The 18215-nt window shown below is 42.7% G+C and overlaps 1 protein-coding gene across 2 annotated transcripts in view; it reads right to left on the reverse strand.

Annotated features, from left to right (window-relative positions):
* HECW1 (HECT, C2 and WW domain containing E3 ubiquitin protein ligase 1) overlaps window positions 1-18215 on the reverse strand; it is a 488368-nt gene that overhangs the window by 6160 nt on the left and 463993 nt on the right. For both annotated transcript variants that reach the window (XM_069588229.1, XM_069588230.1), the window contains 5 exons: window positions 16442-16540; window positions 15643-15772; window positions 8849-8995; window positions 7156-7270; window positions 2670-2868 (listed from right to left, as the gene is read on the reverse strand). In XM_069588229.1, the coding sequence (XP_069444330.1) occupies window positions 2670-2868; window positions 7156-7270; window positions 8849-8995; window positions 15643-15772; window positions 16442-16540 (690 nt within the window). The remainder of the gene's footprint in view (window positions 1-2669; window positions 2869-7155; window positions 7271-8848; window positions 8996-15642; window positions 15773-16441; window positions 16541-18215) is intronic.

Genomic DNA, 18215 nt, shown 5'->3' on the forward strand with positions numbered 1-18215 from the left:
TCTTTCCGAACTACCATTCTCGGAATTCAGAGGCTGTTTCTTTCTCTCCACCCTAGGTGACACTTTCCAGGTTCTTGAATCTTCAGAAGATACAAGGGAGACTAGTTGGGGGTTCATACTCAGAGGGTCATTTTCACTGTCCTCTTGGAGGCCTCTCAGCACTTCCTGGGGCTCATCTGGCCCAGGATGAAGTGCCTGCTTCCCCCAGGAACCCTCTCTGGGGCTCGAAGCACAGCAACGTTTTTAGGGATGCCTTAGCCCAGATGTGCAGAGCCTGTTCAGAAGGTCAGTGTTGTTCTTGTTGCACAGTCATGTCTGACTCTTTTGAGACCCCACAGACTGTAGTCTGTCAGACTCCTCTGTCATTGGGATTTTCCAAGCAAGAGTACTAGAGTGGGCTGCCATTTCCTTTTCATAAGCTGATGCCCCCTCTATTAGTTCTCTGTGTGGGTTAATAGGATTAATACAAATTTCAAGGCTTCCCAGAGCATGTATGTAATTAGACTCCATTTCTGACCTCAGTGACAAAAGCAACAACTTCTGTTTCCTAAATAATAGTACAGACTCCTCAATGGGGTCTACTCTGTGTGGCCCACCAAACTTGCTCTCTCAACGATGTCCCCTGCAAACGTCACGTTAGACATCTTGTCCTCCATGCCTGCTTGGCGCTCCTTCCTGAATACAGCTGACCTTTCCACCTCCAGGCCTTGCTCTTGCTGTTGCTCCAGCCTGGAATTCCCTCTGCCCTTCCTTGTCCCTCATGACTCACCTGAATGCCAGCTTCTCCGTGACATCTTCTCCTGTCAATTCAGTCAGGATTAGGCCTCTGTCCTACAACCTCATAGCATCCCTGCTTTTACTGTCTCTTCTTTGCTCTCCTCTGATTGCAACTGGGGTTGTAACTACGCACCATCTGGTTCTGTTCCTCCCTAGACTCAGCCCCTCTGGGCAGGTGCATTGTGTAGCTCAGCCACGCCCCCTTATCCCAGTCCACAGGCACACTGAGGTGCTCACTCTGGGAGTAGGATATCACCAAATGTGACTCAAACTCAAGTCTTTGAAGTAAGAACAAAATGCTTCCAAACAACCTCATCCTTCAAACCTATCATTGAACTCAACAAATGGAAATCTTGCCTTTTGAGCCTGATTTTCTTGCCAGTATTCATTCAGGAGGCTCAGCTGTCAGCAGAATCATGCAAATGAGCACTGAGGGTCTGCTGATCTAACTGGGTGAAGGCAGGGCTGAAAAGCGCCCAAGGCTTCAGGCTGTTATTAACCAGCGGGGCTCGTGCTCTGTTTCCTGGGCCTCCTATGCTCACCATGAATTATCTCCAGGATGCTATAAAGACTAGGAAAGCTAGATAAAAATTATAGTTCAATAAATCCTGCCACAAAAGGGATTAGCAAAGCATCTCAGAGGCCATGTAGAAACAGAGCTGAATTAAATATGAATCTTCTCTTACAGTTAGAAAATATCACAGAAGAGAGTAATGTGGATCGATCTTTTCTTCTATTTGCTGAGCGGGATTTATGACTTTAGTAGCTACACAGAAGCCTCTCTTGAGTGCTCCTTATTTCACTGAGCAGGAGAATATGCCATCCAAAGTGGCACAGAAAGCATGGAGGAAGTGTTGGGATGAAAACTCATGGAGGAGGGAAAAGATTCTGCTAAACTGCCTGGAGCTCTAGTGCCTCCTTTTCTGCATTATCACACAATAATTTTCTTGATAGCTTACTGTACAGAAGCCACTGTAGAGACCCAAGATACATATGGTTTTGTCTGCACATGTTTTAAAACAGTAGAAAAACACAATATGTACATAATTCCCTGTGTATTAAGTGATATGCCCTAGTGAGACAGGCAAGGACCTGGGACCATTTACTTCAATACTTGCACCTGGATGAACATCTTCTCCAGCAACAGAACACAAAGAAACTAAAAATAACTCCACATAATGCGTAGCCAGGGGGTTAATATGAACAATAAGATACAAAAAGGCCAAAACCCAATTGCCATGTCTGAGGTGCTGAGAACAAAAGTAGGGGACGGCACACAGCGCTACCAAGAGGGTGGGCAGACCACCTAAGCCATTGCTCCAGCCTGACCCACCCATCAGCCCCCACCCCACAGCATTTAAGCGACCAGCTCACTCCCCTGGTGGAGTGAGCAAAGGGACCTGTTGCTTGTTCTCCCTTCCTCAGGCTGCAGTCGGAGAAGCCTCTGCCTGAATTTCTCATCTAGCCTCTTTCTATAGATTTCTAGTCTCTTTCTATAATTTCTATAGATTAAAGAGTCCAAGAACCTTGGTCAGCAACAACAGAACTGCAGACTCAGTGCTGGAAGGGCCACTTTGGGCTTCCAGCCTCTGGGCATCCCCCTTCCCCCAGGCAAGACATTCCTCTTTAAATTAAATTGGGCCACATACGACTGACCCATGGACCATGAAACCAATAGTCCCAGTACCATCAATCATCAAAAAATGACTAGGAGTATGACCTGAATGCACTTCCCTGACACTTCTCCCCCACACCTTTCACTGATGACTCAGAACAATACACTGGGCAGTAGGAAAGAATTCCATCCCAACGGATGATCTCTCAAGCTCAAATAACACAGTGTACTTGGCCTTCTTCAGCAGGTTTCCTGAAGTAGGGTGGGAGCTCCATACCTGGGAAGAGATGTAATTTTCCCCCATTTCTCTATGCAGAAACGCCGAAGCCCGTTGCTTCCTCGCAGGGCTGCAAAGCCTTCGTAGGGCACACTTGATGTTCCTGTGACGAACTGTAGCAATCTGAGTCTCTGCTCATTGTTGAAACGCTCCACCGCAGCCCAGAACCAGCGGATCACAAGATGCCCATCATGATAACCTGAGCGGAAGCAGGAGGGAGACAGAGAGGATGCGGAGAGGGGAGGAGGGGTGGGGGAAGATGAAATACACATCAGATGTGCTAAGAACTCAACAGCTGCTCTAGGTCTGCTCATTTCTCTAGTGATGGCCTTCAGGTGGACCTTAGACAATTTGTGTAACTGAGTCAAGTTCGAAAACAAAAGCCAATTGAGAAAAGAGGCATTTTTACAAAAAGGTTTTACGTTCTGAGGGATGTCCTCAGAGATGTCTGCTTTCTATTTAAACAACGGGGCCCCTAGGAGTCACTTTCCTGCCTGAGATAAATGTACACATGAGTGGTGAGGCCTGGCAGAGATCTTTGGGGTTCTGAAGAGACAAAACCCTCTACGGATAGGATATTTCCTCCTATTGTCTTTGTTCTGATGTCTTAGCTCTTTGTAACCACGTACTGTGGGAGCATCTAGGACTTAAGAAAGGTGAACGTCAATCCTAGTGAACGGAAGATGCTGGGCTCTCCCCGCAGCCCTGGTGCCCTTAGAGCTGCTGTGCTCTGGCCAGCCCTGGCCCGAGAGGAGCTGGGCCCATGGAAGGAGTATGGGGCCTCACAGCACAGTACGGAAACCAGGCTTGGGGCAGTCGCTGAAGGAAAACGACAGACTGCAAGTGCACAAAGGACTCAAAGATGAAGAAAGACACTGGGCTGGGGCAGAAAGAAGGAAAGCTCCATCAAATGGAAGGTGTAACTCACCTCAGGGGTGTGAGTTAAGCATGTGAAGGCTTGTGTGAGTGGAGGAGGGGCTATAATGATGAGAATGAAGAAAAAACATGCAGGGAACAGCAAGCTGACTAGACCAGCAGACAGCGGTTGCTGGTGAGCACTGAAGGGACCTTACTGGGGGCTTAGAGGCCTTGAGAGCTAGGCAGAGACGCTGTTACCTGACACCTTAGGTTGGTGGCTTTCCTTCCAAGCCAGGAAGTTCCACAGAGGTTTCCTCCTACATGGCTGAGTGTATCGGGGAGACCAGAGGGGCTGAGATGGTGGGCTCCTGGCTCACCCTCTATCATTTTGATAGGAATTTCTCTGCAATATTTTATGTGAGGAAAGGGTTTTGAGCATAAAAAATCTTTCAAAGACCACTTCTCTAAGTGATAAGGAGCTTGCTTGTTTTGTGGGTTGGTAAATGGCCTGATGAAAAGAATGTTTCAGGAAGACATTTGGCAGTGTGAAGGTGAAGAATGAGGAGGAATTAGACATGGGATTTGGAGAGATGACAGAATTGTTACAACAAATCAGGATGGAGGCAAGGAGGGCTTCAGTTCTACAGGAGGCAGAACACACTTTCCCGGCAGCACGTGACCCAGCTCCAGAGCTGGCCTGTGGTCGGCGGTGTTGTCTGATACATACCTATACCGAGTTACGCCAAGGATGACCTGGGGGTTACTGTTGCCTGAAGGAAAGTCCAGGTTGGAAACGGAGGGCGGGGCATGGAGGGGAGAAAGCATGGACTAGAAACTACTCTGCACGTGTACTGAAATAAGGCCACTTTTTGTAGCTTTCAAAAGTGATATTATTTTATATTTATATTGTCACTACATACTCATCTCAAATGCTAGTAAAGTAATGCTCAAAATTCTCCAAGCCAGGCTTCAGCAATACACAAACCGTGAACTTCCAGATGTTCAAGCTGGTTTTAGAAAAGGCAGAAGAACCAGAGATCAAATTGCCAACATCGGTTGGATCATCGAAAAAACAAGAGAGTTCCATAAAAACATCTATTTCTGCTTTATTGAAGATGCCAAAGCCTTTGATTGTGTGGGTCACAATAAACTGTGGAAAATTCTGAAAGAGATGGGAAAGACCACTGACCTGCCTCTTGAGAAATCTGTATGCAGGTCAGGAAGCAACAGTTAGAAATGGACATGGAACAACAGACTGGTTCCAAATAGGAAAAGGAGTACATCAAGGCTGTGTATTGTCACCCTGCTTATTTAACTTCTATGCAAAGTACATCATAAGAAATGCTGGGCTGGATGAAGCACAAGCTGGAATCAAGATTGCTGGGAGAAATATCAATAACCTCAGATATGCAGATGATACCACCTTTATGGCAGAGAGTGAAGAGGAACTAAAGAGCCTCTTGATGAAAGTGGAAGAGGAGAGAGAAAAAGTTGGCTTAAAGCTCAACATTAAGAAAACAAAGATCATAGCATCCAGTCCCACCACTTCATGGCAAATAGATGAGGAAACAGTGGCTGACTTTATTTTCGGGGCCTCCCAAATCACTGCAGATGGTGATTGCAGCCATGAAATTAAAAGATGCTAACTCCTTGGAAGGAAAGTTATGACCAACCTAGATAGCATATTCAAAAGCAGAGACATTACTTTGCCAACAAAGGACCATCTAGTCAAGGCTATGGTTTTTCCAGTAGTCATGTATGGATGTGAGAGTTGGACTATAAAGAAAGCTGAGCGTCGAATAATTAGTGCTTTTGAACTGTGGTGTTGGAGAAGACTTTTGAGAGAGAGTCCCTTGCACTGCAAGGAGATCCATCCAGTCCATCCTAAAGGAGATCAGTTCTGAGTGTTCACTGGAAGGACTGATGTTAAAGCTGAAACTCCAATACTTTGGCCACCTGATGCGAAGAGCTGACTCATTTGAAAAGACCCTGATGCTGGGAGGGATTGAAGGCAGGAGGAGAAGGGGACGACAGAGGATGAGATGATTGGATGGGATCACCGACTCAATGGACATGAGTCTGGGTGAACGCCAGGAGGTGGTGATGGACAGGGAGGTCTGGGGTGCTGTGGTCCATGGGGTCACGAAGAGTCGGGCATGACTGAGGGACTGAAATGAACTGAACATACGAATATATATATATATATATATATATATGAATATTATTCAGCCATAAAAAGGAATGAAACACTGAGCCATACTATAACACAAACAAACCTTACTAAGTGAAAGAAGCCAGACCCCAAAGGCCAAACAGTATAATTCTATTTATATGAAATATCCAGCATGGGTATATCCACATAGACTGGTGGCTGCTGGGGATGGGGAGTGGGGAGTGGAACGGGGAGCAACTGCTTCACAGGTCCTGGGTTTCCCTTCGGAACAAAGAAAATGATTGGAAACCACTGAGAGGGGATGGTTGTACCACATCTACAATGCACAAAATGCTGCTGCATGGTTCCCTTTAAAATGGTTATTTTTTTTAACTTTTTACTTTATATGGGGGGTAGCTGATTAACAATATTGTGATAGTTTCAGGTAGATAAGTAAGGGACTCAGCCAAACATATACATGTATACATTCTCACTCAAACTCCCTTCCCATCCAGGCCGCCACTCTGCCACTCTGAGCCGAGTTCCCTGTGCTGCATAGCAGGTCCTTGTCGGTTACCCATTTTAAATATAGCAGAGTGTACATGTTGATCCCACACTTTCTAACCATCTCTTACCCCCATCTCCCCCCGCCCCGACAAACATAAATCCGTCCTCTAAGTCTGTAAGTCTGTTTCTTTTTTATAAATAAGTTCATTTGTATTTCTTTTTAGGTTCCACATATAAAGGATGCTATATGATATTTCTCCTTCTCTGTCTGACTTTCTTCACTCAGCACGACAATCTCTAGGTCCATCCATGTTGCTGCAAATGGCATTATTTCATTCTTTTCAATGGCTGAGTAATATTCCATTGTCTCTATGTAACACATCTATATTCATTTCACTCTTGATGGACATCTAGGTTGCTTCCATGTCTTGGCTATTGTAAGCAGTACTACAATGAACACTGAGGTGCTTGTATCTTTTTGGACCATGTTTTTCTCTGGATATATGACCAGAGTAGAATTGTAGGATTATATGGTAACTCTATTTTTTAGCTCTTTTAGGGAACCTCCATACTGTTCTCCATAGTGGCTATACCAAGTTGGATTCCCACCAACAGTGTAGGAGGGTCCCCTTGTCTCCCTACCCTCTCTAGCATTTATTGTTTGTGGATTTAAAATGGTTACTTTTAACTGTATACTCAATATCTTATAATAACCTGTACTGGAGGAGGATGTGAAAAAAGAATATATACTTTATATACATATGACTGAAACACTCTGCTGCATGCCTGAAACTAACAGAGCATTGCAGACCAACTAGATTTCAATAAAAACAAAAAATAAAATGATAAAATGTAACATAGAAAGGAAATGGTGAATGTTGTTATGTCAATTTCAAATCAGTAATGTTTTTTAAGAAGTTATAGATCGTGTCTGTGGGAGCTGAGCCATCACAAGCCCCGCTCGCTCACCTCCCCGGTACTCGGCATTGTTCCGCCAGTCGGCCAGGTCGATCTCTGCCGTGCCAGCGATCACCAGCTCCAGCTCCCTGGCATCAAACACGGAGACCAGCCTTGAGTCCACCACCTGAAATCCAAATTAAGCTTTAGCCTACAGACCCAATGTTATTGAGAGTTACTTTCATTATTACCACTTCTGCGGGCTAAGCTGGGAAGCTCACCACTGTTCACAACCTTTTCCCCCTCTCCCAACGTGTTATCACGTTTAAGTTCAAAATCATGACATTCTGAAGCACAATGCCTTAATGAACCGGGAACTCAAAAAAGGTCCCCTGCTTTTCGTTACCTCTGATATTCCCTCTTGGAATGATGTTATGAAACAGACTGACTTGCCTTTCTGTAGTCACATTTAAGTTTCCCAGTAACACTACATTTTAAAGGCAAAAAGTCCAATTTGCTTTGAAGTGATTCAGTAGCTATTAGTGCTATCACTTCACTTAAAAGGAATACTCTCTTCCACATACAAACTAGGACTTATGTCCTGGGAATGGACTTTATATATTAAAACAATTGTCTTTTTCTTCCCTTCTACCTGTCACTTCTTCCCTCCCTCCTTCAAAGATCCGGGTTAAGAACCTGCTTGATTAGAGGGTTCTGAGCTCTGGCTTTACATCTTGCTGCTGAATGTATGTGGTACCACTGAAAACCTGCAGCAGACACTTCCTTTAATCACACAGGTGGACGAACCAGTCACCCACTCTGATCTCCACCAGAGCAGCAAAGAACACCTTCAAACACCCAAGCCCTTGTTTCTAAACTGGAAAAATCTATGTCAAGTTTTGGTAAACAGGAAGCCTAGCAGCTGTCGGTGTCCTCGTTTTTAAAAAATTATTGTTGATCTCTGATGCTTTTTAAAAAACTTTTTTATTGAATGACAGATTATTTAAATTCTATAGTGCTTTATAATTTTCAAAAGTTTCACATGTGGTTTCATGCAGCTTATTTCATAAGTCACTGTCCTGATTCAGCACCTCTGCATGGATTATGCGGCACAAAGTGACACCACAGGCATATCTCCTTTGATTGTGTTCTGCTTTATTGCACTCTGCAGATATGTCATTTTTCACAAATTGGAGGTTCGAGGTAACCCAAGGTCATGAGATGATGGGTAGTTTTTTTAGTAATAAAGTATTTTTAAAATAAGGTATGTACATTGGTTTTTTAGACATAATACTGTGGCACACTTAATAGCCTACAGTATAGTATGAGCACAAGTTTTATTACATTGAGAATCTAAACAACTGATGTGACTTGCTTTATTGCGCTAACGGCTTTATTGCTGAGGTCTGGAACTAAACCTGCAATAACTCAGAGTTCTACCTGTAAGAAAATAAAAAATCTAGCCAGAGTGGATAATTCCACCCAGTGCCTTCACTTCACTCATTTTTATCTCACTGAATAAAAGGGGATGCAACAAACACACGTCTTGGCAGGATGGGCCACGTGTTTGCACGTATGGCTCAGCAGGGCCACACTGACGTGGGTTTTGTGAGACCACAAGAGCTGGGTTTCCCAGAGAACTCTGACCCTCTCCCAACACCCTCAGGGGGTCCTCCCTGCATGCTGGGGAGTAAAGCTGAGCCCTCTTCCTGCCTCGTTCTTCCTCTCCCTTCTCCTAACAAGACCCTGCCAGGCCGGGTCTCACCTCGTAGAAGCCCCGCACCAGTGCTTCGGTCTGCTGCACCACGCCGCGCTCCACCCGCCACCTCACCATCCGCTCGATGTACTCCTTCTTGTTCTTCTCTGTGACCTGCGTGTTGGCACCTCCAGATTTTAACTCCCTCTCCGTTACCTTGCGGGGAAACAAAGATCATGATGATTGTTGACTTGCTCTACCTTGTAGTGAAACAGATCAGTTTTAAGAGGATGAACTATTTGTAAAAAGTTCTCTTAACATGAGTTCAGCATCTTTACCTCCTTGATTCTTTCTCCTTTCCTGGAAGTCACTGGAAAGGCTCTGGTTGTTCTAAAGTAGATACATCAGTACCTTAGAAAAGCTACAGTTTTGTTACATAAAGAGGAAGCATGTTTCTTAAACTTAAGAGGTCTAACGGAAATAAAAGAAAAATGCCCCTCAGTTCAGTTCAGTCGCTCAGCTGTGTCCGACTCTTTGTGACCCCATAAACTGCAGCATGCCAGGCCTCTCTGTACATCACCAACTCCTAGAGTTCACCCAAACCACATGATGCCATCCAGCCATCTCATCCTCTGTCGTCTCCTTTTCCTCCTGTCCCCAATCCCTCCCAGCATCAGAGTCTTTTTCAATGAGTTAACTCTTTGCATGAGGTGGCCAAAGTACTGGAGTTTCAGCTTTAGCATCATTCCTTCCAAAGAACACCCAGGACTGATCTCCTTCAGAATGGACTGGTTGGATCTCCTTGCAGTTCATGGGGCTCTCAAGAGTCTTCCCTAACACCACAGCTCAAAAGCATCAATTCTTCGGTGCTCAGCTTTCTTCATAGTCCAACTCTCACATCCATACATGACTACTGGAAAAACCACAGCCTTGGTTACCCCTAAATGGACTAGAATGTCCTTAACTATACCCAAGTCCCAATTACATCACATTCTTAACAAACAAATCTTCCCTATCAACAGCAGATCATTGGCAAAAAAGAAATGGAGGATGGGAGAGTATTTCTGCAATAGGTACAACAGTGGCTGAAGGGTGACACCTCGACCTTGAGAAAGGAGAGAATGATGTTGTCACATAGTATGGCGATGCATGTTTGTTAGGACAAGCTAACAAGAAAAGTTATGATCTGTGCTTTACTGTTTTGAAAGGCAAGAGGGCAGGTAACATATTAGACACTGTTATCAAAATGTGTTGGTGTTTGAAGGGGGAAGCATCAGTTATCTTAAATTTGCTTAAGGGGTTCGCCTCACTGCTCAGTGTGATTAATATAAGAAAAATGAGGCATAACTATGCCTGCTATTGTTTAGTTGCTAAGTCATGTCCAACTCTTTTGCAACCCCGTGGACTATACCCCTCTAGGCTCCTCTGTCCATGGGATTCTCCAGGCAAGAATACTGGAGTGGGTTGCCATTTCCTTCTCCAGGGGATATTCCTGACCCAGGTATCAAACCTGTGTCTCCTGCATTGACAGGCAAATTCTTTACCACTGAGCCACTAGGGAAGCCCATAGATGTACTTAATTATAGATTAAAAATATATGTATATATTTGGCACTCATGGGCAAAGTACCCAAACAAAATAGTTTATAGAAGTCTGCTGATTACTTTATTTGATCACGTGGGTGACTTTGGTAAATATGAAATATTGGTCAATTATAACATAATAGTTACCACCCAAGATCCATATCCTTTGGAGCCTCTGGTTTTTACCTGCCCAGTTAGAGACTATTTCCTGACTCTAAGTATGTGGCATAACTAAATTCTAGCCAATAATGTACAAGCAGGGGTGTTGTATGGCACTTTCATGAGGCCTCTTTAAAGAGCAGGGCTGTTCCTCCTTGGTCCTGCTACTTCAGACATGGATGTGCTGGTTGGAGGCGCCATATTCATCAGGTTGTGGGTGAAGGGGGCCACTGTAGGAACTGAAGCCTTGGGTTGCCTGCCTCCACATTTTCATGTACGAGAAAAATAAACTGTTAATTTAAGCAGGGTCATTGAGTTTCTTCATTAGCAGTTGAACTGAATCCTAACTAACACACCGAGGAAAAGCCGGTGGTGTCTTTCAGGTCCATCTGTCTGTCTGCTCTTCACTCTAACTTGCCGACAGAAGGGCTGTGACTCAGCTTTCTAAAACCAGAATCATCACTCTTGGCAACCTCATGTGAAAAGAAACAGGATCAGCTTAAGCTTAAACAGAAATGCATTATTCTAGATCTATAACACATCCTTATTTTTATCACTGGGAATGTTTTCAACTCTCTCTAAGTTGTTAAGTTTCTTCCTTATACAGACATGAAGGATTGCTCTTTTTATTTTCAATCTTATTTTTTCCTCTAATTTTAATGTATTTAGTCATTTGTAGTTTACTTGATTTCTTTTGAGTAGATAACATGTGCCCATGGAAAAAAAATTCAAGTGCTATAAAAAGCCATACAGTGAAAAACAGGTTTGTCTCCCCAAACAGTAGCATATTATATACACTGTTCATTATCGTGGGCACATACACACCAAAGCTTTTTTCCTTTTTTATTTAAAGATACACATTGGCCATTGTTTTATAGCGGTTTGTTGTTGTTATTCACTCACTAAGTTGTGTCTGACTTTTTTGCAACTCCGTGAACTACAACACGACAGGCTCCTCTGTCCTCCACCATCTCCCGGAGTTTGCTCAGATTCATGTCCATTGAATCAGTGATGTTATCTAACCATCTCATCCTCTGCTGCCCTCTTCTTTTTTCCCAGCATCAGAGTTTTTTTCCAATGGTCAGCTTTCCACATCAGGTGGCCAAAGTATTGGAGCTTCAGCTTCAGCATCAGTCTTTCCAACGAATACTCAGGGTTGATTTCCTTCAGGATTATACCAGTTTAGACCTGTCTTATTCTTTCTTTGTTATTGTTATACCACCTGTCTTATTGTTTATGATTTCTATATAAATGGATGGGCTGGGGTATCAGACCACATATCTTACTAGTCTACTATTTCATTGTGTGAATGAATTATAATTTATTTCATCAGTGTTCTACTGCTGAACATTTATATTGGTTCAGATTGTTGTTTTTTTTTTTTTGTGGTGATCAACAATGCTGCAATGAAGATTGCTATCCATTAGTCTTTTCAATTAGATGTGAACATATTTGTAGGTCAAATTTCCAGACAGAGATGCTGAGTCAAAGGCAGGTGCATTTAGAATGAGGATACGTATCACAGGGTGCCTTTCACTTCTGCTTCCTTCCACCTACACTCTTGTACAGAGTGCCTGTTTCTCTCCACCATCTCCAAAATAGAATACTGCTAAGCTTTCTGAACTGTGAACTTCCAGATGTTCAAGCTCGTTTTAGAAAAGGCAGAGGAATCAGAGATCAAATTGCCAACATCCGCTGGATCATCGAAAAAGGAAGAGTTCCAGAAAAACATCTATTTCTGCTTTATTGAAGAAGCCAAAGCCTTTGACTTTGGCACAGCCTTGACTGTGTGGGTCACAATAAACTGTGGAAAATTCTGAAAGAGATGGGAATACCAGACCACCTGACTTGCCTCTTGAGTCCTATATGGAGGTCAGGAACTGGACATGCAACATGGTTAGAACTGGACATGGAAAAACAGACTGGTTCCAAATAAGAAAAGGAGTATGTCAAGGCTGTATATTGTCACCGTGCTTATTTAACTTATATGCAGAGTACATTATGAGAAATGCTGGGCTGGAAGAAGCACAAGCTGGAATCAAGATTGCTAGGAGAAATATCAATAACCTCAGATATGAAGATGACACCACCCTTATGGCAGAAAGTGAAGAGGAACTAAAAAGCCTCTTGATGAAAGTGAAAGAGGAGAGTGAAAAAGTTGGCATAAAGCTCAACATTCAGAAAACGAAGATCATGGCATCTGGTCCCATCACTTCATGGGAAAGAGATGGGGAAACAGTGGGAACAGTGTCAGACTTTATTTTTCTGGGCTCCAGAATCACTGCAGATGGTGACTGCAGCCATGAAACTAAAAGACACTTACTCCTTGGAAGGAAAGTTATGACCAACCTAGATAGCATATTAAAAAGCAGAGATATTACTTTGCCAACAAAGGTCCATCTAGTCAAGTCTATGGTTTTTCCATTGGTCATGTATGGATGTGAGAGTTGGACTGTGAAGAAAGCTGAGTGCCAAAGAATTGATGCTTTTAAACTGTGTTGTTGGAGAGGACTCTTGAGAGTCCCTCAGACTGCAAGGAGATCCAACCAATCCATTCTAAAGGAGATCATTGGAAGGACTGATGTGAAGCTGAAACTCCAATACTTTGGCCACCTCATGTGAAGAGTTGACTCATTGGAAAAGACCCTGATGCTGGGAGGGATTGGGGGCAGGAGGAGAAGGGGACGACAGAGGATGAGATGGCTGGATGGCATCACCGACTCGATGGACATGAGTTTGGGTGAACTCCGGGAGTTGGTGATGGACACGGAGGCCTGGCATGATGTGATTCATGCTGTCACAAAGAGTCTGACACGACTGAGCAACTGAACTGAACTGAACTGAAGCTTTCTGATTCTTGATGTTCTCATGAGGGAAAATGGTATTTCATTTTGTTTAAATTTATATTTAAAAAAAATTGTGAATGATGTTGAATATTTCCTTTCCTGGGAATTATCCATTTATATTCTTTGCTAATTTTCTATTGTGTTTTTGATCATTTCTTATTGATCTGCAGGATCTCTTCTTATATTGAAAGACACAGACTTTTGTCTGTGCTATATGTTGCTGCTGCTGCTGCTAAGTCGCTTCAGTTGTGTCTGACTCTGTGCGACCCCAGAAACGTCAGCCCACTAGGCTCCTCTGTCCCTGGGATTCTCCAGGCAAGAATACTGGAGTGGATTGCCATTTCCTTCTCCAATGCATGAAAGTGAAAAGTGAAAGGGAAGTCGCTCGGTCATGCCCGATTCTTAGCGACCCCATGGACTGCAGCCTACCAGGCTCCTCCGTCCACGGGATTTTCCAGGCAAGAGTACTGGAGTAGGTTGCCATTGCCTTCTCCGGTGCTATATGTTACAATGTAGCAAATATTATGCCATTTTCACTTTGTTTATGGTGTAGTTTTGATATGGGGTATTAAAAAAGTAATTTTAGTTGACTATATCTTTTCTTTCATGACTTTGTCACATCTACAACAGCATTTCTTACTGCAAGTTAAAAAGAAAAGTTCTTTCATTTTCATCTTTTTATTGTTCTTTTAAGCGCTCAGCTTTTCCACCCATATGGAATTAATTTAAGCATCATGAGTTAGGTTTGTGATCTAACTTAAGTTTTTTAAGACGGGTACCCATTTGTCTTAATCTGTTTTGCTAAATAATTGTGTTTTCTTTGTTTGTTTGTTTTACAAATTAACCCTACTATAGGGCAAATGTAAAGGATAGGCTAAAAGTAGTCACGCAGAAAAAATAGTGTATCTTACACATTCATCTAGTACATGGGGGAGGACAGTTAAGTGAATCACATGTTCTTGAACATATTTAAATACACTCTCTAAAGATGTAAGAACAAATAATTTTTTTTCTCAAATGTGGAAAAGTGTATTCTTTGGAGGTATTTTTATGCAAAGACAATGCATCAAAACACTAACATTTTCCAGGACCTGAACAAGATTCTTGATTGAGATGTGGGTGCTGGGTGGTCTGCAAGGTTCAGTGGGTAACTATCACCCATAGACTCAGCACACTGCCCACAGTCATGAAGGTACTTATAAAGTATCCCAGCTTACTTCTTATAACATTCCATTACAAAAATTACTTATGTCATAGGCTTTTGAATCTCTTGTAAATGATGTTCAAAAAACCTTAATTGTTAAATCTGCTCAGGCTATCAGGCTGGTCTGATAAAACTATAAGCCAGATGATTCAATGTTATATAAACACTGGAAGAAAAAAAATGGGACGCTTCTCTTGTTAAATACTACTGTGATACATACATTTTGGAGGAGTAAATATCTGGATGCTAGTGATAAAAAGTATTGTTGTAGTTGCACAGATAAGAGAAATATCTTACAGATATATTGCATACTTTACAAAAATACTTCCTGATTCACTGTCACATTTGATTTTCAAAAAACTCTATAGACTAGATCCATGTCAAAACAAGACAAAGAAGACATGAGTAACTTTAATAAAGGCAGTAGTCCTCAAAGAATTATATTTTGAATGGATGACAGTCCTTGTTTTTAAACACAAAATCCCACTACTATATGATTCAACAATCCCACTTCTGAGTATATATCCCAAAGAATTTAAAGCAGGGACTTGAAAAGAGATTTGCATACCTGTGTTCATACCAGCATTATCCACAATACTCAAAAGGTAGAGGCAACCTAGGTGTCCACCAACTGATGAATGGCTAAACAAAATATGGTATTTACATGCTATGGAATATTATTCAGCCCTAGAAAAGAAGGCAATCCTGTCACATGCTAGAACATGGATGAACCTTGAAGATACTATGCCAAGTGAAATAAGCTGATCACAAAAAGACACACACTGTATGAGTCCACTGAATAGGAGATACTTAGAGTAGACAAGTTCTTGGAAAGGAAAAGTGGGGTGGTTCCAGGGACTGGGGAGAGGGGAAAATAGGGAGCTATTATTCAATGGACAGGGTTTCAGTTTTGCATGATGAAGACATTCTGGAGATGGGTTGTATAACACATGAGTCTACTTAACAACACTGAATGAACGGTAAACCTGGTTAGGATGGTAAATTTCATATCATGCAATTTTTCCATAATAAGACTCAAAATGTCTTTTCCAAGCCCCACATCTCACAAACCTGGCCAAAAACCTCTTCATTAACCGTGAACGTGAGGTCGAGGATGTCTGTGATATTGTTGTCCTTCATCCATTGCAAGCTCTGGTGGAATTCCTCATCTAGATATTCCAGGTCACTCAAATCACAGGGTCTGGGTCCATTCAAAGGGAGAAAGAAAGGCAAACAGATTGTTTCAGTAAACACCTACTCAGACCTCATGCCAAAATATGGTTATACCACTCTAGGCTAAAGCAACACAGGTGTATTTTAGTGATTTGATACTTTTGAATACATCGATGAACATTTAGTTTATTCAGTAATTAGAAAAGAAAGTATTAAAATGTTTAAAATAGCAAACACAAAACAATTATTGACTCAAGGACTCTCCATGGCCATTGGAGAAGAGCATCATTTAAAAATAACCAAGTTATACATCAATTTTTTTCTTTTATCTTATTCCACCTTTATTGAGATATAATTGACATACAGCACTGTATAAGTTTAGAGTGTACAGCATAATGATTTACATACAGGGACAGATCAGTTCTACTTAGTAATTTCATATAATGCTTGCAATGCTACTATAATTATTTATATAAACTGATTTATGTCTGGTATATGATATTCTGTTATGCTTTATATAAAATCTCCAAATGTCTTTTTATTGAACTAAACAGTTTATGTGATAGCTTAAGCACTCAGAAAAGCAAAGCATCATAAACCTAACAGGAATGAGTAGGGCAAACAGTGACCAAAGGGCCAGAGGAGTCAGGGGGGTCGGTGCCTCTGGTCCTGCGGGCAGGGCTGGGGGGACACTTACAGTCTCAGGAGCGCCTTATAGAAGGGTCTCGTGAAGAAAGCATCCAGAAGGTACTGATGGATCAGAGCCAGGCCTAAGATTCTACCACTGAACCTGAACCTAGAACACAGATAAGGCAGAGCCATGTATTGTTAGTTGACGTGTTTCTTTGTTGTATTCATCTTAAGCCACTTCAAAAACTTGCCAAGTGATGACACAAGAGAGGCACCCTTTCTTTTTATTCTTTACCATGAACAATGGCTATGAACTTGGTATGTACTAAATGAACACACCTCTTCAAGCAACCGAACAGAGTCATTTTACTGGAATCTTCTTCTCAGACCTGACTGTATAAGGACCCAAGAGAAGAAAAAGGGCTGGTGAAGGGGAATTCTGGGACCCAGACAAACAGCCAGCATTGAACCTGAGGACCTGAACCCAAGGATATGGAAAGTTTTTTGGACCATGCATTCTTACCCATTCAAGCATCCCATAGATTGCACCCGAAGGTCTCATGTGTGCCTGACCCTATGCTGGAAGGTGGGGGAACTTGAACATGACTCACAGATGGCGATCATGCTCGTGGTCAGAGAGGTGAGGTATGTGGAATCCCAGTGTGGTAAGCGGTCATGGCCACAGGACCTACATGGAGCCTACATGGCCACACAGGAAGAGCAAGGTCTCTGCTGGGAGGAACTGGTTGTATAGACCTGGCCACCTCCCGATGTAAGGGCCTTCACTGATCTAAATCCTTGTTGGAGCAAATAGTTTTCTGGCATTTTTTGCTGGCAACCTGCCTAGCTGCATGCTGCAGCTCCTAAGAGCTTGGTCCCATTGTTGCCCAGTTCCTAAATCAGCTTCCCTCTGTCTGGTCAAGCCCACTGGCTCCCTCACCCTGGGTACTGCCCATCTCTGGTACCTATGTCCAGAGACCTAAGGGGGTCTTTTCTGTCTCTTCCTATCTAACTAGATTTTCACCTAAACATAGTCTTAGCTGTGACTTTTCTCAGATCCCCTGTTGGAATTTCCAGCTAACCCATCTCCACAACCTTTCATGAGGCTCTTCTTAGACTAAAAAGACTTTGTACTCTGTAACTGCTATGAAAATGGTTTAAATGAATAGATTATAAGATCCTGTAATAAATGCAATCATAAAAATCACTTCAAACAGCCATCTTTAAAGTAGTCTATTCTTTTTGCATGAAAGTGAAGTTGCTCAGTCATGTCTAACTCTTTGCAACCTTATGGACTATAGCCCACCAGGCTCCTCCATTCTTTTTGTATGAAATAACATGCAAATATTATTGGCTCTGGAGAGACAAGAGGTGAGCAGAACCTCAGTACAGGTGCTATAGGGGCACTGTGGACGAGGAGGCCCATGGACCAGATGAACAGCTTATAGTCCTTGAGGCCAGATTGTGCCATCAGTATTGCATCCCCTGATGGTCTTTACTGATATCCCAATAACTGACAGGTCTCCAACCTGGGAGCTACAGTCCTGTGTCTAAAAGCACTGTTCACTCCTATCCCATGCAGGCTTATCCACTCTCATGGACTCTGAGGCATCACAACTGATGTTCCTAACATGACATGGGGCTGTGGCCATGCGCGGGAGATGGCAACACCACCCAACGTGGGAAGAGAGCAAATGCCTGCCAACGACCTGCCTCCCTTAGAGTTGGCTCCGGGAGGTCTAATAAAGAGAAATGGTAATCTCAGTGGGCAGAAAGTGTCCACAGAAATGGAGCAGATAAAAATATTATATGGAAATACTTTCAACTCAATGTTAAGAAAT

Source organism: Ovis canadensis, chromosome 4, assembly GCF_042477335.2.
Source record: "Ovis canadensis isolate MfBH-ARS-UI-01 breed Bighorn chromosome 4, ARS-UI_OviCan_v2, whole genome shotgun sequence".
Lineage (NCBI taxonomy): Eukaryota > Metazoa > Chordata > Mammalia > Artiodactyla > Bovidae > Ovis > Ovis canadensis.